The 25,073-nt window shown below is 44.4% G+C and overlaps 1 protein-coding gene across 1 annotated transcript in view; it reads right to left on the bottom strand.

The window, feature by feature from the left end:
* Positions 1-25,073, bottom strand: part of LOC111956864 (neurobeachin-like) — a 328,897-nt gene that overhangs the window by 155,925 nt on the left and 147,899 nt on the right. The window contains 1 exon segment of the mRNA XM_070436743.1: positions 19,216-19,382. Coding sequence (XP_070292844.1) covers positions 19,216-19,382 — 167 coding nt within the window.

Raw genomic sequence — 25,073 nt, 5'->3', positions numbered from 1 at the left:
GATGGTACCCGGAAGTACTGATGGTATCGGAAGTGTACTGATGGTATCCGGGAGCGGTACCTGATGGTATCCGGAGTGTACTGATGGTATCTGGGAGCGTACTGATGGTATCCGGAGTGTACTGATGGTATCCGGGAGCGTACTGATGGTATCCGGAGTGGTACTGATGGTATCCGGAGTGTACTGATGGTATCTGGGAGCGTACTGATGGTATCTGGAGTTGGTACTGATGGTATCCGGAGTTGTACTGGATGGTATCTGGGAGAGTACTGATGGTATCCGGAGAGTACTGATGGTATCCGGAGTATACTGATGGTATCCGGAGAGTACTGATGGTATCCGGAGAGTACTGATGGTATCCGGAAGTACTGATGGTATCGGAGTGTACTGATGGTATCTGGGAGCGTACTGATGGTATCCGGAGAGTACTGATGGTATCCGGAGTGTACTGATGGTATCTGGGAGCGTACTGATGGTATCCGGAGAGTACTGATGGTATCCGGAGTGTACTGATGGTATCCGGAGAGTACTGATGGTATCCGGAGTGTACTGATGGTATCCGGAGTGTACTGATCGTATCGGAGAGTACTGATGGTATCGGAGGTCTGATGGTATCCGGAGAGGTACTGATGGTATCCGGAGAGTACTGATGGTATCCGGAGAGTACTGATGGTATGGAGAGTACTGATGGTATCCGAGAGTACTGATGGCATCCGGAAAGTACTGATGGTATCCGGAGTGTACTGATGGTATCCGAGTGTACTGATGGTATCCGGGAGCGTACTGATGGTATCCGGAGTGTACTGATGGTATCCGGGAGCGTACTGATGGTATCCGGAGTGTACTGATGGTATCCGGAGTGTACTGATGGTATCCGGAGTGTACTGATGGTATCCGGAGTGTACTGATGGTATCTGGGAGCGTACTGATGGTATCTGGAGTGTACTGATGGTATCCGAGAGTACTGATGGTATCCGGAGTGTACTGATGGTATCTGGGAGCGTACTGATGGTATCCGAGTGTACTGATGGTATCTGGGAGCGTACTGATGGTATCTGGAGTGTACTGATGGTTCTGGGAGAGTACTGATGGTATCTGGGAGCGTACTGATGGTATCCGGAGTGTACTGATGGTATCTGGGGAGTACTGATGGTATCCGGAGTGTACTGATGGTATCGTTGTATACTGATGGTATCGGAGTATACTGATGGTATCCGAAGTACTGATGGTATCCGGAGAGTACTGATGGTATTCGGAGTGTACAGATGGTATTCTGAGTGTACAGATGGTATTCTGAGTGTAACTGATGGTATTTTCAGTGTAATGAATTTGATGGTATTCGGAGCGTACGGATGGTATTCAGAGTGTATTTGGAGTTTGCTGGTGGCATTCGGAGTGTACAGGTGGTACTCGGAGTGTACAGGTTGTATTCGGAGTGTACAGGTTGTATTCTGAGTTTACTCCGAATACCATGATGGTATTTTGAGTGTACTGGTGGTATTCGGAGTGTACTGGTGGTATTCGGAGTGTACTGGTGGTATTCGGAGTGTACTGATGGTATTCGGAGTGTACTGATGGTATTCGGAGTGTACTGATGGTATTCGGAGTGTACTGATGGTATTCGGAGTGTACTGACGGTATTCGGAGTGTACTGACGGTATTCGGAGTGTACTGACGGTATTCGGAGAGTACATATGGTATTCAGAGTGTGCTGATGATATTCAGAGTGTACTGATGGTATTCAGAGTGTACTGATGGTATTCAGAGTGTACTGATGGTATTCAGAGTGTACTGATGGTCTTCGGAGTGTACTGATGGTCTTCGGAGTGTACTGATGGTCTTCGGAGTGTATTCAGAGTGTGCTGATGGCATTCGGAGTGTGCTGATGGTATCCGGAGAGTACTGATGGTATCCGGAGTGTACTGATGGTATCCGGAGTGTACTGATGGTATCCGGAGAGTACTGATGGTATCCGGAGAGTACTGATGGTATTCAGAGTGTAATGATAGTATTCTGAGTGTACTGATGGTATTCGGAGTGTACAGATGGTATTTTCAGTGTACTGAATTTGATGGTATTCTGAGTGTACTGATGGTATTCGGAGTGTGCTGATGGTATTTTCAGTGTAATGAATTTGATGGTATTCGGAGTGTACGGATGGTATTCAGAGTGTATTTGGAGTTTGCTGGTGGCATTCGGAGTGTACAGGTGGTATTCGGAGTGTACAGGTTGTATTCGGAGTGTACAGGTTGTATTCGGAGTGTACTGATGGTATTCGGAGTGTACTGATGGTATTCGGAGTGTACTGATGGTATTCGGAGTGTACTGACGGTATTCGGAGAGTACATATGGTATTCAGAGTGTGCTGATGGTATTCAGAGTGTACTGATGGTATTCAGAGTGTACTGATGGTATTCAGAGTGTACTGATGGTATTCAGAGTGTACTGATGGTCTTCGGAGTGTATTCAGAGTGTGCTGATGGCATTCGGAGTGTGCTGATGGAATTCGGAGGGTGCAGATGGAATTCGGAGGGTGCAGATGGAATTCGGAGTGTACTGATTGTATGTGGAGTGTGCTGATTGTATTCTGAGTGTACTGATGGTGTTCTGAGTGTACTGATGGTGTTCTGAGTGTGTTGAATTTGATAGTATTCTGAGTGTACTGATGGTATTCGGGTGTACTGACGGTATTCGGAGTGTACTGAMGGTATTGTAAGTGTAGTGTAAGCCTATATTCGGAGCAGAATAAGAGAGAAGGAAATAAAACTAGATGTTGCATACTGAGAGGTGTTAAAACGGTGATGTTCTCGTCCATAAATTCACTCAAATCCATCTAATAGGACATGTCTGATATTCTCCAGCATCTGAAGCTATATGTCTACTCTGCTTTGCTGAATCCAATATGAGCACAAAAAGCTTAATTTCATGCATGAGACAGAGAAATGCATGCAGGGAAATAATGTGACCCTAGAACAGCTTCAGACACAGATGTCCTCCAGGCYGGTTACACAATCTGTTTGATACTAAACAAAGATTTAGTAAATGTCTGCCAGCTAAGGTCTTCTATTGATGTTAGGCTAACAGACTTACAAAAACAGACAAATACTACCAAATTATATGAGGGTAATGACTTGCAAACAATAATTGGACTATATACTGAACATTTGATCAATATAGACTGTACAGACTGTAAAGTGCAAGGCAGTGACAGCCAGTTAATCTCAATTGGATCTGTGAGGACGACTGACTGGCTCTCCACTTCCCCGTTCTCCCCTCGTAGTGGGGCTTCAGGACAGGCATAAAGAATGACTGAGGCCAAGCCTCCCAGAAACTGGCTAAATGTATTAGCCCTGTCACACATCAATCACACAAATGGATTTCAAACTGCATTTTAAAAGCTCATTTTCCAGACCTGATAACCAAGAGGAAACATGGCGGCCATTATTCACGGATGCTTTTAGAATTTAAGTGCAGTGCAATAAATGTGTAAAAACACTATCTTCTCTCCTTTTTCCTCTGTGTATTTAAATCCCATCTCTCCTGAATGTGTGTGTGTGTGTGTGTGTGTCTCGGGGCTGTGGAGACAAAGACAGATTTAACACCCTGGCTCCACAGGGAATGTGTTCTGTTGGTAAAAGGCAGTAAAACCTGACAGCCATGACTCAAAATAAAATGGTGAAGTGGGAAATAAAAGGACTGAAAACAATTTCACAACACAAATACAGCCCAATCTAGGACAGTGGGAGCTGGTTTGTAGTGATGAACTAGGCTAGTATTGGCACTGGGGACAGTTATAGTATAGTGATATACTGTAGAGAAGTATAGTCATAGTATGGTATAGTGGTATAGTTACAGTATATACCGTGAGCTCCAAAAATATTGGGATAAATTCYCTTTTATGTGTATTAAAGTAGTCAAAAGTTTAGTATTTGGTCCCATATTCCTAGCACGCAACAATTACATCAAGCTTGTGACTCTTCAGATTAGTTTGTGCCCAATAGAAATTAATGGTAAATAATGTGTCATTTTGGAGTCACTTTAACTGTAAATAAGAATAGAATGTTTCTATACACTTCTACATTAATGTGGATGCTACCATGATTATGGATAGTCCTGAATGAATCGTGAATAATACATTGAATGAGAACGTTACAGACGCACATACAGTTGAAATCGGAAGTTTACATACACTTAAGTTGGAGAACTATAGTTCTGGCAAGTCGGTTAGGACATCTATTTTGTGCATGACACAAGTAATTTTTCCAACAATTGTTTACAGACAGATTATTTCACTTATAATTCACTGTATCACAATTCCAGTGGGTCAGAAGTTTACATACACTAAGGTGCCTTTAAACAGCTTGGAAAATTCCAGAAAATGATGTCATGGCTTTAGAAGCTTCTGATTGACTCAAATTATGTAAATTAGCCTATTGGAGGTGTACCCGTGGATGTATTTCAAGGCCTACCTTCAAACTCAGTGCCTCTTTGCTTGACATCATGGGAAAATCAAGAGAAATCAGCCAAGACCTCAGAAAAAAGTCTGGTTCATCCTTGGGAGCAATTTCCAAACGCCTGAAGGTATCACGTTCATCTGTACAAACAATAGTATGCAAGTATAAACACCATGGGACCACGCAGCCTTCATACCGCTCAGGAAGGAGACGCATTCTGTCTCCTAGAGATGAACGTACCTTGGTGCGAAAAGTGCAAATCAATCCCAGAATAACAGCAAAGGACCTTGTGAAGATGCTGGAGGAAACAGGCACAAAAGTATCTATATCCACAGTAAAACAAGTCCTATTTCTTCCTATATCTGTTACGCTCATTGTTGGAATGAGTGGACCAAGGTGCAGCGTGGTAGGCGTACATCTTTCTTTATTCAATGAACACCGAAAAAACAACAAACACAAACAAAACATAAAGTTTAGTAGGGCTAAACAGCACAGCACCAAACTAGATCCCACAAACTACAGGTGGAAAAAGCTGCCTAAGTATTATCCCCAATCAGAGACAACGATAGACAGCTGCCTCTACCCGGCCAACAAAGAAATAGATTGCCCACCCTAGTCACACCCTGACCTAACCAAATAGAGAATTAAAAGGATCTTTAAGGTCAGGGCGTGACAGTATCTGATGAAACAAAAATAGAACTGTTTGGCCATAATTACCATCGTTATGTTTGGAGGAAAAAGGGCGAGGCTTGCAAGCCGAAGAACACCATCCCAACCGTGAAGCACGGTTGTGGCAGCGTCATGTTGTGGGGGTGCTTTGCTGCCTGAGGGACTGGTGCACTTCACAAAATAGATGGCATCATGAGGGAGAAAGATGTTGTGGATATATTGAAGCAACACCTCAAGACATCAGTCAGGAAGTTAAAGCTTGGTCGCAAATGGGTCTTCCAAATGGACAATGACCCCAAGCATACTTCCAAAGTTGTGGCAAAATGGATTAAGGAGAACAAAGTCAAGGTATTGGAGTGGCCATCACAAAGCCCTGACCTCAATCCTATAGAAAATTTGTGGGCAGAACTGAAAAAGRGTGTGRGAGCAAGGAGGCCTACAAACCTGACTCAGTTACACCAGCTCTGTCAGGAGGAATGGGCCAAAATTCACCCAACTRATTGTGGGAAGCTTGTGGAAGGCTACCTGAAACATTTGGCCCAAGTTAAACAATTTAAAGGCAATGCTACCAAATACTAATTGAGTGTATGTAAACTTCTGACCTACTGGGAATGCGATGAAAGAAATAAAAGCTGAAATAAATCATTCTCTACAACAATTATTCTGACAATTCACATTCTTAAAATAATGTGGTGATCCTAACTGACCTAAAACAAGGAATTTTTACTAGGATTAAATGTCAGGAATTGTAAAAAACTGAGTTTAAATGTATTTGGCTAAGGTGTATGTAAACCTGTCTCTTATACACATCTAGATGTGTATAAGAGACAGGAGTGTATGTTAACTTCTGACCTACTGGGAATGCGATGAAAGAAATAAAAGCTGAAATAAATCATTCTCTCTACTATTATTCTGACAATTCACATTCTTAAAATAATGTGGTGATCCTAACTGACCTAAAACAAGGAATTTTTACTAGGATTAAATGTCAGGAATTGTAAAAAACTGAGTTTAAATGTATTTGGCTAAGGTGTATGTAAACTTCCGACTTCAACTGTATATCATACCCCGTCAGAAATGCGAACCTCCCCTGTTACTGTAGTTGTGAGAGGTTAGCTTGTCTTAGGGGTATAATATTTGTATGTCTGTGACTTTCTCGCTCACTATTATTCCTGATTATATTCAGGGCTATCCATAATCATGGTAGCATCCACATGAATGTAGAAGTGTTTAGAAACATATTCTATTCTTATTTACAGTTAAAGTGACTCCAAAATACATTATTTACCATTCTTTTCTATTGGGCACAAAATAATCTGAAGCACAACCAAAACAAACTCTAAATGAATCCAACAGGTTTGCAGAGTCACAAGCTTGATGAAATCAGAAAGTGCTAGGAATATGGGACCAAATACTAAACGTTTTACTACTTAAATACACATAAGTGAATTTMCCCCAATACTTTTGMTCCCCTAAAATGGAGGGACTATGTACTAAAAGGTCTGTAATTTCTAAACAGTTTGCCKGATATCGATGAAAATACCCTCACATTAAAGCAGACAGTGTGCACGTTAACCTCATTGTCATTTTATCATTCCAAATCCAAAGTGCTGGAGTACAGTCCCAAATCAACAAACAGTGTGTCACTGTCCCAACACTTTTGGAGCTCACTATATAGTTGTATAGTGACTTAAGTCTGTACGATGTCCTTATTTGACAAAATCGACCACAGGACACCAATGACATGACTGTACTTATTCCCATTTCCATTGAGGTTATTCATCGGAGAGGAGAGCAGAGGAGGAGGAGAGGAAGGAAGGAACAGGGCAGGCTAAAAGTAATACTTGGTGTATATCAGGCCTGCCCTTTACTGCCTGCAGATGATTTTAGAGGCTTGTTGAAGACTGAACTGTCCATCAAAGAGTAGCTACAATAACTACTTATAACACTGTCTGTCAAAGTGCAGCTACAATAACTACTAAAAAGACATGTCTGTCAAAGTGCAGCTACAATAACTACTAAAAATACTGTCTGTCAAAGAGCAGCTACAATAACTACTAAAAATACTGTGCTGTCAAAGAGCAGCTACAATAACTACTAAAAATACTGTCTGTCAAAGTGCAGCTACAATAACTACTAAAAATACTGTCTGTCAAAGTGCAGCTACATAACTACTATAACACTGTCTGTCAAAGTGCAGCTACAATACTACTTAAAAATACTGTCTGTCAAAGTGCAGCTACAATAACTACTAAAAATACTGTCTGTCAAAGTGCAGCTACAATAACTACTTAAGAACTGCCTGTATCCAGACTGAGGCTATGGGCCCTGGTCAAAAGTAATGCACTATATAGGGTATAGGGTGCCATTTGAGACATATCCAATCACTAACACCAGGCTGTTGTATGCTGGACCCCATCAAGGTCATATCTCTGTTAGAAACACAACAAACCATTATATCAACAAACTACAGTATCAACAAACCATTACAGCTGAGCACGTTGTCAAAGACCCAGTTAAGAGTGTTCACTCCAGAGTGTTCTTCAAACATGGCGGTAAACTGGAGCATGGTTCTGATGTTTATTTCGAACATGCTTATTTCTAATGAGGTCATACAGATAGTTCTAAATGAAACATAACCCTCTGGAGGGACAATCATTCAGATAGAACAGAAGTATACAAGTTTAAATTAGAACAGAACTAACCATGTTTCAGATGGAACAGAACTAACCATGTTTCAGATGGAACAGAACTAACCATGTTTCAGATGGAACAGAACTAACCATGTTTCAGATGGAACAGANGTTTCAGATGGAACAGAACTAACCATGTTTCAGATGGAACAGAACTAACCATGTTTCAGATGGAACAGAACTAACCATGTTTCAGATGGAACAGAGCTAACCATGTTTCAGATGGAACAGAGCTACTCATGTTTTAGTTCGGACAACACTATCCATGTTTTAGTTAGAACAAAACTATACTGGTTTCAGCATCAGACAGTTTCTCCTGACAGAGAAGACTATTGTGAGAGATTAGAAAGAAAAGGAACGAAAGATTCAATAAAACACCATTATATTCTCTTTAAATGCTTCTATTTGAGACCTAAATGGGGGATAATTATAATAAATAGCAGCAAATCAGTGACTAATCTATTTAAAGAAGCAGGACTGGTTAGTGTCACACCACACACACCCTGTCCTGTGAAGTGGGTACCCTGCCCTGCACCCCGAGCCCTGGCCTCACACCCTGCGCCCCGAACCCCGTGCCCTGTGTGACTCTGACACTAAACACACTCCAGAGCTCTCAGATTAAGTCCTTCTGAGAACAAATGGCCTTTCTTCTCTCCTCCATCCACACTCTGTCCATCTACCAATGAGAGGAAGCTATTCATTGTCTATGGTTTATGGTCTAGACTAGGGTCACTGTTAACATGATTCACTGGTCAGTATCATGACACACTAAACCATTCTGCTCTGGGTACATGCCAACCATGTCCTGAAATGTAAGCATGGAAATACTAGGGTTGCAAAATTCTAGTGATTTTCTCAAAATTCTCAGTTTTTCTAGAAATACTGGTTGGAGGATGCTGGATTTCCTGCGTATTCCCTTGTGATTCCGGGAATTTTCTAACTTGGTTTTCTGGAAAACCTGAGAAGTTTGGAGAAGTTACCAGAATTTTGCAACCCTAGAAAGTACTTCTTGATGGTCTCACTATAAACAAATCATCTACCAAACGATTATGCTTCTGAAACCTATCATATCACTAAAAAACAGTGCAGTATTATATATATATATATATATATATATATACACTGCTCAAAAAAATAAAGGGAACACTTAAACAACACAATGTAACTCCAAGTCAATCACACTTCTGTGAAATCAAACTGTCCACTTAGGAAGCAACACTGATTGACAATACATTTCACATGCTGTTGTGCAAATGGAATAGACAACAGGTGGAAATTATAGGCAATTAGCAAGACACCCCCAATAAAGGAGTGGTTCTGCAGGTGGTGACCACAGACTACTTCTCAGTTCCTATGCTTCCTGGCTGATGTTTTGGTCACTTTTGAATGCTGGCGGTGCTTTCACTCTAGTGGTAGCATGAGACGGAGTCTACAACCCACACAAGTGGCTCAGGTAGTGCAGCTCATCCAGGATGGCACATCAATGCGAGCTGTGGCAAGAAGGTTTGCTGTGTCTGTCAGCGTAGTGTCCAGAGCATGGAGGCGCTACCAGGAGACAGGCCAGTACATCAGGAGACGTGGAGGAGGCCGTAGGAGGGCAACAACCCAGCAGCAGGACCGCTACCTCCGCCTTTCTGCAAGGAGGAGCAGGAGGAGCACTGCCAGAGCCCTGCAAAATGACCTCCAGCAGGCCACAAATGTGCATGTGTCTGCTCAAACGGTCAGAAACAGACTCCATGAGGGTGGTATGAGGGCCCGACGTCCACAGGTGGGGGTTGTGCTTACAGCCCAACACCGTGCAGGACGTTTGGCATTTGCCAGAGAACACCAAGATTGGCAAATTCGCCACTGGCGCCCTGTGCTCTTCACAGATGAAAGCAGGTTCACACGCACATGTGACAGACGTGACAGAGTCTGGAGACGCCGTGGAGAACGTTCTGCTGCCTGCAACATCCTCCAGCATGACTGGTTTGGCGGTGGGTCAGTCATGGTGTGGGGTGGCATTTCTTTGGGGGGCCGCARAGCCCTCCATGTGCTCGCCAGAGGTAGTCTGACTGCCATTAGGTACCGAGATGAGATCCTCAGACCCCTTGTGAGACCATATGCTGGTGCGGTTGGCCCTGGGTTCCTCCTAATGCAAGACAATTCTAGACCTCATGTGGCTGGAGTGTGTCAGCAGTTCCTGCAAGAGGAAGGCATTGATGCTATGGACTGGCCCGCCCGTTCCCCAGACCACCTCATCAGGAGCATGCCCAGGCGTTGTAGGGAGGTCATACAGGCACGTGGAGGCCACACACACTACTGAGCCTCATTTTTACTTGTTTTAAGGACATTACATCAAAGTTGGATCAGCCTGTAGTGTGGTTTTCCACTTTAATTTTGAGTGCGACTCCAAATCCAGACCTCCATGGGTTGATAAATTTGATTTCCATTGATCATTTTTGTGTGATTTTGTTGTCAGCACATTCAACTATGTAAAGAAAAAAGTATTTAATAAGAATATTTCATTCATTCAGGATCTAGGATGTGTTATTTTAGTGTTCCCTTTATTTTTTTGAGCAGTGTATATATATTATTTTACACATATTAAATACAGAAACATTCAACATCAGCTTTCAAACATCTCCCAAAACAGGCAGCATTGTCGATGGATCCCTACGGATAGACAGGTTTCAACCAGTCAGGTATAAAACAACATTCAGCCATCTAATTGACTAAGAAAGGCTGAAAACAAAATGTCTGTCAATCAGTGTACTATATCACTGACTGGCTTTGATCACAATGGTGACACATTGTTCTATATCAAAAGACAGACTCAGCTAAATAAAACTGCACATCAACACGAGGCGACTGGCAACCATATGGCCATGGATGGTGTATCAAGTTTCATTTTTCAAAGTAAAGTGTGAATTCAGAAAAAAGACTGACAGTGCATCAGAAATAAGATAATTTGTGTAATGAATGCATAGCAACGTATAAAGAGTAAGACTACCAGCAATAACAGTCACTAACAGTCAGACTAGTCAGTGACAGTAAGAGTGAGATTACAGTCAGTAACAGTGAGATTATAGTCAGTAACAGTGAGATTATAGTCAGTAACAGTCAGTAACAATGAGATTACAGTCAGTAACAGTCAGTAACAGGGAGATTACAGTCAGTAACAGTCAGACTAGTCAGTAAATCAATAACAGTCAGACTAGTCAGTGACAGTCAGTAACAGTCAGTGACAGTCAGACTAGTCAGTAACAGTCAGTAACAATGAGATTACAGTCAGTAACAATGAGATTACAGTCAGTAACAGTCAGACTAGTCAGTAACAGTCAGTAACAGTCAGACTAGTCAGTAAATCAATAACAGTCAGACTAGTCAGTGACAGTCAGTAACAGTCAGTGACAGTCAGTAACAGTCAGTGACAGTCAAACTAGTCAGTAACTGTGAGATTAGTCAGTAACTGTGAGATTAGCCAGTAACATTCAGACTACAGTCAGTAACAGTCAGGCTACAGTCAGTAACATTCAGACTACAGTCAGTAACAGTCAGACTACAGTCAGTAACATTCAGACTACAGTCAGTAACATTCAGACTACAGTCAGTAACAGTTCAGACTACAGTCAGTAACATTCAGACTACAGTCAGTAACATTCAGACTACAGTCAGTAACAGTCAGACTACAGTCAGTAACAGTCAGACTACAGTCAGTAACAGTCAGACTACAGTCTACAGTAGCGTTTTAGTATGTCTGAACCTCTCACTCCCTGCCAGCTCCGTGGACCATTCAGCTTTCATCAGAGGTGGGGCTCACCTCCCACCTCGCTCTTCTCTCTCTGCTCCCCTTTAACTGATGATTGTGTGAACGCTCCCCTTCAGAGGTAATTATCAGACTGCAAGGGTAACTCCGCCCCCAGGGAGGAGCTGCAGTACTGTGGGTCAACAACAAATGAGAGCGGCGAGAAAGAGGAGCGATAGAACAAAGGAACTTCATTTCTTTAACCTCCCCATGTTCAAATATGTTGTTTCCCCTCTTGAATAAACATAGCTATAGAGGACAGACATCACCAAGGCTGTGTTAAGGTTCCTGCCGCATTTATCTTCTAAATGAACCATCATGTCCAGTAGGATCATATTCACTGGTCGTCCATATACCTTCACACAAGGCCCAGGGAGACCTTCATCTCTCTCCTCCCCCTATCTTCCCCTCCTCTTCTCCTCTCTGATCTTCAGAGCTGCTAATAGAATGGATAACCCGGTGAGGCGAGACAGCAGAGTGCTTAGCCAGGCAGCCAGTGACTGAAGGGTCCATTCCATCACTAAGTTATTATCCACAGGCATAGTGTTGCCATTCATCAGAGAGAGAGAAATGAAACTCTGTTAGTCAAGGGAAACGCCCGTTCCAGTCTCCTCACCAGGATCAATATATGCCACCGCTATCTCCTCCATTCCCTCCACTACTGAAAAAGTAATTATACAGGAGCAATGTTACAATGTTGACAATCGATAGCTCAGTCAGGTTGGGTTAAGGTCTGGAGAGCAGGGGTGGGGACAGGGGACGGGACGGGGGTTTAGTCAGCTGCTGAGGTCAACAGCGACACCTTGAAACAAAGGACGTCCTGTCTGTCTGTCTCCTTCCACCTGCTCTACATTCTGTTAAGATAGCCATGTTGGAACGCCTGGTTTGTGTCTGAAATGGCACCCTATTCCCTATAGTGTAATATTTTGTACCAGGATCCATAGGGTTCTGGTCAAAGGTAGGGAATAGGGTGCCATTTGGGACGCCGAGACTGGTGGACAAGGGAGGCCTTTGGTGTCAATGGAGATGCAGACTACTCACTCCGCAACGCAACCCAGTAAGTATCAAACTTGAATAAATGCATGTGACAAAAGATAGTTCCCAGAATTCTGGTAGATCAAAGGTTGATGTGATTGGGTGAAATGTGCTTTCCAATTCATGAGAACTATAAAAACAAAGCCAACATACACTATATATATATATATACATACAAAAGTATGTGGACGCCTCTTCAAATTAGTAGATTCAGCTATTTCAGCCACACCCGTTGCTGTCTTCGGTTGCAACACTCACTACCAAGTTCCAAACTGCCTCTGGAAGCAACGCCAGCACAATAACTGTTCGTCGGGAGCTTCATGAAATGGGTTTCCATGGCCGAGCAGCCACACACAAGCCTAAGATCACCATGCGCAATGACAAGCATGGTGGAAAGCTCGCCGCCATTGGACTCTGGAGTGATAAATCATCTGGCAGTCCGATGGACGAATCTGGGTTTGATGGATGCCAGGAAAACGCTACCTGCCTGAATGCATAGCGCCAGCTGTAAAGTTTGGTGGAGGAGGAATAATGGTCTGGGGCAGTTCTTCATGGTTCGGGCTAGGCCCCTTAGTTCCAGTGAAGGTAAATCTTAACGCTACAGCATACAATGACATTCAAGACGATTCTGTGCTTCCAAATTTGTCACAACAGTTTGGGTAAGGCCCTTTCCTGTTTCAGTATGACAATGTCCCCGTGCGCTAAGCGATGCAGAAATGTTTTATCGAGTTCGGTGTGGAAGAACTTGACTGGCCTGCACAGAGCCCTGATCTCAACCCCATCGAACAACTTTGGGATGAATTGGAACGCCAACTGCGAGCCAGGCCTAATCGCCCAACATCAGTGCCCGAAAAGCTTTCCCAAAAGAGTGGAAACTGTTATAGCAGCAAAGGAGGGACCAACTCCATATTAATGGCCATAATTTTGGAATGAGATGTTGGCCAAGCAGGTGTCCACATACTTTTGGTCCTGTAGTGTATCAAACTTGATGTGATTGGGTGAAATGTGCTTTCCAATTCATGAGAACTATAAAAACAAAGCCAGAGCGTTGGACTAGTAACCGAAAGGTTGCAAGATCGAATCCCCGAGCTGACAAGGTAAAATCTGTCGTTCTTCCTCTGAACAAGGCAGTTAACCCACTGTTCCTAGGCCATAATTTAAAATAAGAATTTGTTCTTAACTGACTTGCCTAGTTAAATAAAGGTTAAATAAAAAAACTAAATATCTGACATGATCATTCATCTGATTTGGGTGTTATGGGGGGGACCAACGCCATATTAATGCCCATGAGGTGTCCACATACATATATTATTACTATAATAGAAAACAGAGTAGAAATGACAGTAAATATATTTATTTATTTCACTAGGCAAGTCAGTTAAGAACAAATTCTTATTTTACAATGACGGCCTACCCCGGCCAAACCCTAACCTGGCCGAAGCTGGGCCAATTGTGCAGCCCTATGGGACTCCCGATCACATCCGGTTATGATACAGCCCGGGATCGTAGTGGGGTATGGAATGACGCCTCTAGCACTGAGATGCAGTGCCATAGACCGCTGTGATACAGCCTGGGTCTGTAGTGACGCCTCTAGCACTGAGATGCAGTGCCTTAGACCGCGGTGACACAGCCTGGGTCTGTAGTGACGCCTCTAGCACTGAGATACAGTGCCATAGACCGCTGTGATACAGCCTGGGTCTGTAGTGACGCCTCTAGCACTGAGACGCAGTGCCATAGACCGCTGTGATACCCGAAGCCCTTAAAGAAGATAAATACAAACTTGCATGGATATTATCATAGTTTAAGACTGGTAGTTAAGGCAGTGTGTATTATTCTAGAATGAATTCATCAGCCTTGCCTTGACGTCTCCTTTCTCTTGACAACGCTGAACTTTATAATCCAGTGACAGGGGTCAGTGGGTCACAGCAGAGGGACGAGGGGCCAGAGAAAATCACTCACTCACACACTGGAGAAAATTCTAACATCCAATTTTCAACTTGATTTATCAGTGTGAAGCTCAAACTGATAGGGTGCTGTGATGGGAGGAGGGAGAGAGAGGGAGGAGAGGAGGAAGAGGGAAAGAGGGGGAAGGAGGGGGGAGGGGTGAGGAAGGAGGAGGGGAGCTGTCTCAGAGCTGCATCAAAGGTTTCTCGTTCTGATTTAGCACAGCGGATCAATACAAACCTATACTGTTTCAATTTGAACACTATTGATTTTGTGATGTCAACTCAATACAGAGCACATTCATCATCAGGCAAGCAGAAAGTATGATCCAACAGCCTGCTGGGCTGGTCACAGTGCCTTAACACAGCTCTACCACCTACTGGGCTTATCACACACCTTAACACAGCCCTACTCCACCTACTGGGCTGGGGCTCCAAACCCACCTGGCCCCCTCTAACACACAGGCTTCGGTACCACCCTACTGGGCTTATCACACACCTTAACACAGCCCTACCACCTACTGGGCTGGTCACACTGCCTTAACACAGCTCTACCACCTACTGGGCTTATCACACACCTTAACACAGCCCTACCACTACTGGGCTGGTCACACTGCTTAACACAGCTCTACCACCTACTGGCTTATCACAACACCTTAACACAGCCCTACCACCTACTGGCTGGTCACACTGCTTAACACAGCTCTACCACCTACTGGGCTTATCACACACCTTAACACAGCCCTACCACTACTGGTGGTCACACTGCTTAACACAGCTCTACCACTACTGGGCTTATCACACACCTTAACACAGCCCTACCACCTACTGGGCTGGTCACACTGCCTAACACAGCTCTACCACCTACTGGGCTGGTCACACTGCCTTAACACAGCCCTATCACCTACTGGGTTGGTTACACTGCCTTAACAGCCCTACCATTACTGGCTGGTTACACTGCCTTAAACACAGCCCTACCACTTACTGGGCTGGTTACACTGCTAACACAGCCCTACCCACTACTGGGCTGGTCCCACTGCCTTAACCACAGCCCTACACCTACTGGGCTGGTCCCACTGCCTTAACACAGCCCTACCACCTACTGGGCTGGTCCCACTGCCTAAACACAGCCCTACCACCTACTGGGCTGGTCACACTTCCTTAACACAGCCCTACCACTATGGCTGGTCACACTGCCTTAACACAGCCCTACACCTACTGGGCTGGTCACACTGCCTTAACACAGCCCTACCACCTACTGGGCTGGTTACACTGCCTTAACACAGCCTACCACCTACTGGGCTGGTCACACTGCCTTAACCCAGCCCTACCACCTACTGGGTCATCTCAAATCAAATCAAAGTTTATTTGTCACGTGCACCGAATACAACAGGTGTAGGTAGACTTACAGTGAAATGCTTACTTACAGGCTCTAACCAATAGGCAAAAAAGGTATTAGGTGAACAAGAGGCAGGTAAAGAAATAAAACAACAGTAAAGAAGACAGGCTATTACAGTAGCGAGGCTATAAAAGTAGGAGGCTACATACAGACAGCCGGTTAGTCAGGCTGATTGAGGTAGTATGTACATGTAGATATGGTTAAAGTGACTATGCATATATGATGAACAGAGTATCTAGTTAATTCATATAATAGGTAATATGATCGCAGAGAGATTTTGTATGTATCCCAAATGGCATGTATTCCTATGTAGTGCACAAATGTTGACCCGAGCCAAATGGGCCCTATATAGCGAATAGGGTACCATTTGGGATGCAGACATGGCTTTCCATTCGTGTGCAGTGTCTCCTTGTCACACAGTGTAACGATCTCATGTCATAATGGTGTCTGAACACATCTGAACAAATGCAATTATGTTTACTAATTTCAAAATACTACAGTTGTGTAAAAACTGCAACAAAATGTCCCCTATAGCCATCAGCAGTAGGTTTACCTGTATGAGTATATTAAATATATATTCTGTTGATAAAACGTTCCACACAGATGATTCAATATCCTCTGGCTAGTCTCCAGAGCAGAATTAAGGTTAAGGAAAACAATTCTGTGGCAGCGCATTTACACCATGCCAACAACAACCACAACACACAACACAATACCACACACAAACATACTAGTTTTATTATCAGTCCTTATATTATCAACCGTATGCTGACTCGACCTGTCAAGTTGTTATCTAGATCTCTTAGCGCTGGCACAAATCACACACACACACACTACACCACACGACAGGGCACACAAAACGAGCATCATCTACATCCATCACACAACAACGATTCCTTATAACACACTATAAACCACACTACACCACATATTCAAGAATCGCATAGGAGGGCAATATTCAGTATAACTGGTTACAAGAGCAGCATAAATGGGAAAGTTAATGTAGCATTGAATAAGGCTGAGCTGCTACACTGCCCTGAGCTCATGAACATATTGCAGCATTTTTCTTCTCCAGCAGGTCACCATTAAATGGGAATTTGTTGGAAGTTTTTCAGTGTAATTTACAATGCTCCCCCTCTCAGCAACCTTTTGTTCCAATACTAATGCTATCCCCGGAGATAAATTCTATAAATATTTGAATACGTAAATCTACAGTAGCAGCCCACAATGCATTCTTATATGTTTTTCCATGGGTCATTTACTTATAGTACTGTTGGTCTGTTTAATGAATTTCTCAATCAGAACTGCATGGCATATGATCAAACATACAGTAGTATATGCTGAAATATATACACAATGCTCAAACATTTGGTAAGTTGGTGAAGTAAGACATTCAGTTGCTACTGTAGGTAAGGATATCTATAATACAATACAATTCCAATTGTAGTTCAATCTGTGCTATAGTTTGAATCCAAACGGCACCATATTCTGGTCACCTATTCTGGTTAAAAGTGGACAAAAGTAGTGCATTATGTAAGGTATAGCTGCATGGGTAAATAGGCCTCTTCAAAAGTAATGCACTATATAGGGAAAAGAGAGGCATTTGGGAGTCAGACACACCCATAGATGAATGGTCCAATGATGGTCAGTGTGCATCTTCCTGAGGTAATTGCATCTGTTTCCAGGGCTGTGTTTGTCAGGTGGCATGATGCATGTCGAAATCACTAAATCTACACGCCATAAAACCCATGCAGATTACAAGTAGTAAAACACTCCTCAATCAATCAATTCTCCTTACAAACTAAACTAAGGCTTATTGTATTTTGTCAATAAAAACATCTGAAAACACAGCAGAATTTTTGAAGCACTCAAAATATGATCCAGAGGATTTTTCTATCGATGTGAGTAAACAACATCTCATTACTGAACATAGCTAGCCATCTGTATGTAGAGAACATATTTAACCATCTGTATTGTTTTTTCAAAATCCAATAAAGAAAGCCAAGCTATGGTTTCAGTGAGAGTAGTCAATTACTAAAAGTGTTCTTTCAGTAAGCAAGGCAAGGTTTGACAGGACCTTTGCTGCACTTGCCACTCGCCAGGTCATCGTAGTAAATACAGAATTAGTTCCTAATAGACTTGCCTGATATAAAGCTTGTTTTTTAAGAAGCTTCCTAACAGATCATAGCCAATGCCATCAACATCCCAATGAACATGTATGTCATGTGTCATTGTGACATTACCAGGGGGAAACATAGAGAGAATAGTAGTAGGGGTCTAAACACAAAACCATGAGGAACGCCTAATTCAACTTTGGAACCCTTAGAGGATTTTCCACCTAGTTGGACAAATGGATACTGCTCAGATTGGTGGTTTAAGCATATCCATAGCATCACTAATCAGCACTGGCCCACTTCAACCACTGAGTGTGTGTGTGTGTATGTGTGTGTTGTGTGTGTGTGTTTGGTGGGAAGCAGAGCTAAGGCTCCAATGATCTGTAGTTTTAAAGGCCCAGAGAGCACTGCCACACACACACCTCTCCATACAAACACACGCATGCGTCAGACGCACGCGCACACACACACACACACACACACAAACACACACACACACACCACACACACACACACCACACACCACACCACACACACACACACACACACACACACACCACACCCACACCACACACACACACACACACACACACACACACACACACACACACACACACACACACACATAACCCCCCCACAAAACCCCACCCCAGTCTGTGTGACTAGTGGTCAATCCCAAGGGGGTTCAGTCTCTTTGACTGTTTTACTGAGTTAGTTGACCTGGTCCCTGATCTTTCCCAGCACTGCACTCTGTGGCTCACAGCCAGGTAATTGTACAGTACAACTAATACTGGAAGCTCTGTTACCCAGCCTGGTCTTAGCTTGGCCTTTGGGCCAGCCCAGCTCCAGGTAGCCACAGCCCTAAACCTTTCACCAGACCCAGTCCATACTTCTGTACCAGGCTGCCAGGCTGCCGCAGGCTCTGTGTTTGTTGGTGAGGATGTAAAGTACAGTATATACCCCAGCCACTGCTCTAACTCTACAGCACAGCCCTATACTCCATCCCAAGGCCTATCATTCAGCCCCAGCCCTATACCCCAGCCCAAGGCCTATCCTTCAGCCCCAGCCCTAGCAAGGCCTATCCTTCAGCCCAACCTCTATACCTCAGCCCTAGGTCTTACCTCTGTGCCAGGCTGCCCCAGGCTCCATGCTTATTGGTGAGGATGTTGAGGATCTTCTGTTTGAGCTGGTTGGCAGTCACATGGTCTCTGTGTTTGGCAGCGCTGATCAGGTGATCACACATCTTCTCCTCCTCCCTCCGATCAGCAGTGTACTGGGCACAGTTAGACTGATGGAGGGAACACAAGGAGCCATTTTATTTTAAACATAGCCATGCTAACGCCATGCTAACACCATGCTAGGCATTAACATTATGCTAACACCATGCTAACATAATGCTAGGTGTTAACATTATGCTAAAACTGGGCAGGGTCTATCACGTGTGTGTGCACACGTGAGTAGATATTATAGCCTGGTTAACAGAGCCAATCTCTGCTCCACTTCATCAGCAGGGGACACATTAGTGAAGAGTCATTTAAACACCGTCGCAGTCTGCTAATGTCTTTTGTTTCACATGGAGAAAAAGAGGGGAATTTGTCCGTTAGAAAGCTTTAATGTCATTTGTTTACATAGGGGTCATAATAAACAATCTGTCCCTATATAAAACTCAACTGTGACAGTGGATGAAGGGCCGGTTGGATAACAAAGAGAAGTAGCCTGTACTGTAGCCTACATGCATAAATTATCACCATGACATGGTGTATGACATAAATAGATTGAAACCTGGTGTGTATTGATGTGTGATGTTGAAGTGGAGTCAGTGCCTGCGTACCAAATGGCACTCTATTCCCTTTGTGGTACACTACTTTACAGCTATGGTAAAAAGTATTGCACTATATAGGGAATAGGGTGATATTTGGGATGCACACAGTGATCTCCTGCAGGCAGCATCTCAAGGTAATCTAGATTCTAGAGGAGCCGATCAGGATCTGACTTCATCTTCTCCTCGCTAAAATAAGATTGTCTTGCTGCGTCGCCACGGGGCTGCTCCTTCCTGCTCATATACTAAATCTAATTTGCTAACTGAAGCTGGAAGTTAATTGAATTTCCGGCCCTATATTTGAATTGTGTCAGATGTTATACCTCAACATATTCTTCAAATGGCAGATAACTCAATCTCTGCTTGTCATCTCACGTTACCATGTGACGCTGTGACAAATATCAAACCTTATTTATCACTTCACAGGATATGAGGCTGCTGCCTTGACTCTCCTGACACCAACCTAATGTAAAAATGTCTATCTGTCTGGGAATGGAGGGTAGGGGGGGGGTGGTTGTGAGGGGTAATATAGTAGAAACAGCGTTGGATGAAAAGTGTAGACTGTCTAGAGTTGTCAGACAGGAGGGATGAGGCCAGAGGAGGGATGAGGGCCAGGTAATCTCTGGGTGTTTCTCAAATGGCACCCTATGGGCTCTGGTCAGAAGTAGTGCACTGTACAGGGAATAGGGTGCCATTTGAAATGCAGCCTCCCTCGCTACCGGTGACATGGCAGTTGATCTAGCAGGTCAAGGAGCCTCTAGCAGAGGACTACAGGATATCTAACAGCTGCTTGTGGAGGGCTGCTGCCACAAGATAAGAAACTCATCACATGTACAAGCTACTAACAGAGGGGGCAGAAGAGAATTTGTGTGTGTGTGTGTGTGCATGTTTGTGTACTTGGGTAAAAGTGCAGACTGGGAGACTGGTATTCTGACCTGGGCTGGAGCAGACTGAGAGGCTGGTAGGTTGACCTACTGTACACTAAATTTCAAAAAACGAAAATCATGATTTCCCCCCAAAAAACAGATGTCAGAAACACAAATATTAATTCACCCTGAACAACACCATAATTGAACACACTAAAAGTTACACCTACCTTGGTCTGACCATATCTGCATCGTGAAACATTAATATGGCAGTAAATGCACTCAAAGAAAAAGCCCGCAGAGCATTGTGTGCAATAAAATGAAATTATTCAAAATCAACATCCCAATTAGAATTTGGACCAAAATATTTGACAGTGTAATCGTACCAATAGCTCTTTAAGGAAGTGAGATTTGGGGGCCACTCAATAAACTGGACAAACATCCAATTGAAACCCTACATGCAGAATTCTGTTGGAAAATTCTACAAGTCCAGAGAAATACACCAACTAATGCATGTAGGGCAGAATTGGGCCGCTTTCCAGTATTAATGAAAATACAGAAAAGATCATTACAATTTTGGCTACATCTAAATTCAAGTCCAAATTCAAGCCTGCAATTTAACGCACTTCAAACCCAAGAGCTGAGCCAGAAACAAGCCCTCTCAGTCAGCTGGTGTTGGACCTAACCAACCAAGCTGACACCAGCACTGCTTCAAAATAAAGAATTCCAATAAACAAAATCATGAACCAGTCAAAAGACTCATATTTACAACATTCGAAAAACGAAACAAAATCCCAAAGCCGACTAAATTGCTATCTGACCCTAAACAGAGAATATGAATTGGCTGATTATCTCTACTCTGTCAGAGATACGAAGCAGAGACAAATCCTTACCAAGTAGAGGCTGAGTGACCATCAATTGGCAACAGAAACCGGCAGACATAAAAAGAAATGGCTACCCAAAGAGGATGTGGTCACTGCACGACAGGGGAGGTAGAGACAGAGATGCACTTTCTCCTTTACTGTGAGAAATATATATTCTCACAAATAGATTCATTATTCACAGAAATGACAACATTTATTCCAAATCTTAACTTATTAAACCCAGAGGAAAAACTAAAAATACTCATGGGCGAAGGAGCAATGGCTCCTCTTGCAGCCAAATATGTATTTGCCTGCCATAGCCTGAGGGACACAGAGAGAGACAGAGAGACAGAGAGCACAGAGAGCAGAGAGAGGACACAGAGAGAGAAGAGAGCAAGAGAACAGAGAGCTAGAGAGAGACGTGAGAGAGAGACAGAGAGAGAAGAGACAGCAGAGGGAAAAGAGACAGAGACAGAGAGGAGACAGAGACAGAGACAGAGCAGAGAGAGAGACAGAAGAGGAGAGACAAGAGAGAGAGACAGAGACAGAAGACGAGAGAGAGACAGAGAGAGCAGACAGAGAGAGACAGAGAAGACGAGAAAGAGAGAGAGACAGAGAGACAGAGAGCAGAGAGACAGAGAGAGAAGAGAGACAGAGAGCAAGCAGAGACAGAGAGCAGACAGAGACAGAGAGAGACGGAAGAGACAAGAGAGAGAGACAGAGAGAACAGAGAGCAAGAGAGACAGAGAGCGAGAGAGAGACAGAGACAGAGAGCGAGAGAGGACAGAGAGAGCGAGAGAAGACAGAGAGAGCGAGAGAGACAGAGAGAGAAGAGAGAGAGACAGAGAGAGAGAGAGACAGAGAGAGCGAGCAGAGACAGAGGAGAGCGAGAGAGACAGAGAGCAGAGACAGAGAGAGAGACAGAGACAGAGAGAGAGAGGACAGAGAGACAGGAGCAAGAGAGACAGAGAAGAGAGACGAGAGACAGAGGACAGAGAGACGAGAGAGACAGACAAACGAGAGAGAGACAGAGACAGAGAGCGAGAGAGAGACAGAGAGCGAGAGAGAGACAGAGAGCGAGAGAGACAGAGAGCGAGAGCAGAGGAGAGAGAGAGCGAGAGAGAGACAGAGAGCGAGAGAGAGACAGAGAGCGAGAAGACAGAGAGCGAGAGAGACAGAGAGACAGAGAGACAGAGAGCGAGAGAGACAGAGACAGAAGCGAGAGAGACAGAGAGCGAGAGAGACAGACATACAGAGAGAGAGACAGAGACAGAGAGCGAGAGAGAGACAGAGAGCGAGACAGAGAGACAGAGAGCGAGACAGAGAGCGAGAGACAGAGAGACAGAGAGCGAGAAGAGAGAGACGAGAGGAGAGAGAGAGAGACAGGAGCGAGAGAGAGACAGAGAGACAGACAGAGAAGAGAGAGAGACAGAACAGAGAGAGAGACAGAGAGACAGAGCAAGAGAGACAGAGAGACAGAGAGAGAAGACAGAGAGCAGAGAGACAGAGACAGAGAGACAGAGAGCAGAAGAGACAGAGAGCGAGAGAGAGACAGAGAGGCGACAGAGAGACAGAGAGCGAGAGAACAGAGACGAAGAGAGAGAACAGAGAGACAGAGAGCGAGAGAGAGAGAGAAGCGAGAGAGACAGAGAGCGAGAAGAGACAGAGAGAGAGAGAGACAGAGACGACGAGAGACAGAGAGCGAGAGAGAACAGAGAGCAGACGAGAGAGAGAGAGAGCGAGAGACAGAGAACGAGAGAGACGGAGAGAGAGACAGGCAGAGAGAACAGAAGACGAGAGCGAGAGAGACAGACAACAGAGAGCGAGACAGAGACAGAGACGAGAGGAGAGACAGAGAGACGAGAGAGAGAGACAGAGAGCAGAGACAGAGAGACAGAGAGCAGAGACAGAAGAGACAGAGAGCAGAGACAGAGAGACAGAGAGAGCGAGACAGAGAGCGAGAGAGACAGAGAGAGAGAGACAGAGAGAGAGAGAGCAAGAGAGACAGAGAAGCAAAGAGAGACAGAGAGCAAGAGAGACAGAGAGCAAGAGAGAACAGAGAGCGAGAGAGAGACAGAGAGAAGAGAGACAGGAGAGCGAGAGAGCAGACAGAGAGCGAGAGAGAGACAGAAGAGCGAGAGAGAGACAGAGAGCGAGAGAGAGAGAGAGAGAGCGAGAGAGAGACAGAGAGCGAGAGAGAGACAGAGAGCGAGAGAGACAGAGAGAAGGCAGAGAGACAGAGAGCGAGAGAGAGACAGAGAGCGAGAGAGAGACAGAGAGCGAGAGAGACAGAAGAGCAGCGAGAGAGAGAACAGAGAGCGAGAGAAGACAGAGAGCGAGAGAGAGCAGAGAGCGAGAGAGAAGACAGGAGCGAGAGCGAGAGACAGCAGAGCGAGAGAGACAGAGAGAGCGAGAGAGACAGAGAGAGCGAGAGAGGACAGAGAGAGAAGAGAACAGACAGCGAGCAAGAGACAGAGAAGAGAGACAGAGACAGAGAAGAGAGACAGAGAGAGAGAACAGAGAGCAAGGAGAGACAGAGAGAAACAGAGAGACAGAGAGGCAGAGAGCGAGAGAGACAGACATACAGAGAGAGAGACAGAGACAGAGAGCGAGAGAGAAGACAGAGAGCGACGAAGAGAGGACAGAGAGGAAACAGAAGACAGAGAGAGACAGAGAGACAGAGAGGACAAGAGCGAGAGAGAGACAGAGAGCGAGAGAGACAGAGAGACAGAGGAGAATAGACAGAGAGAGACAGAGCAGGAGAGACCAAGAGAGACAGAAGACAAGAGACAGAGAGAGACAGAGAGAGAGGACAGAGAGACAGAGAGAGACAGAGAGACAGAGAGAGACAGAGAGAGAGAGAGAGACAGAGAGAGACAGACAGACAGACAGACAGACAGACAGGAACAGACAGACAGACGACAGACAGACAGACAGACAGACAGAGCGAGAGAGCGAGAGAGCGAGAGAGCGAGAGAGCGAGAGAGCGAGAGAAGCGAGATAGACCATTAGAAGGGAGACACAGGAAAACCTGGCTCCACCTGTTAGAGGAAAGGCTGTGCAATCACTGCACAACAGCAGCAACCTGAAACGGAGCTGCATTTCCTGACCAAAATGTTCAAAAATATAAAACAATTAGAGAGTGTCATTTTCCAAATTTGAAACCCTGTATTCAAGGTTTACAAAGACCTCTCTGATGAGAGTAGGCTACCCGTCCTGTTGGGGGAGAACGCAGAAGCTTTGGGTTGGCAGCGCACTACATTGCTTGCCTGCCATAAGTTGAGGGACATGGTCTGACAGACCAATCAACCTGCACATGTCCTCTACTGTATGCTTCATTGTTATTGTTCAATGTATGGTTATTTTGACCCTTGGTTATTGTTGTTACTGTTGTCCCGTGACAATTTTGATTCTAATTGTTTTTTTATGAT

This window comes from Salvelinus sp. IW2-2015, linkage group LG4p, assembly GCF_002910315.2.
Source record: "Salvelinus sp. IW2-2015 linkage group LG4p, ASM291031v2, whole genome shotgun sequence".
Taxonomy (NCBI): Eukaryota; Metazoa; Chordata; class Actinopteri; order Salmoniformes; family Salmonidae; genus Salvelinus; species Salvelinus sp. IW2-2015.
The sequence above is the reverse complement of the archived record's forward strand: the minus strand, read 5'-3'. Positions and strand labels throughout refer to the sequence as shown.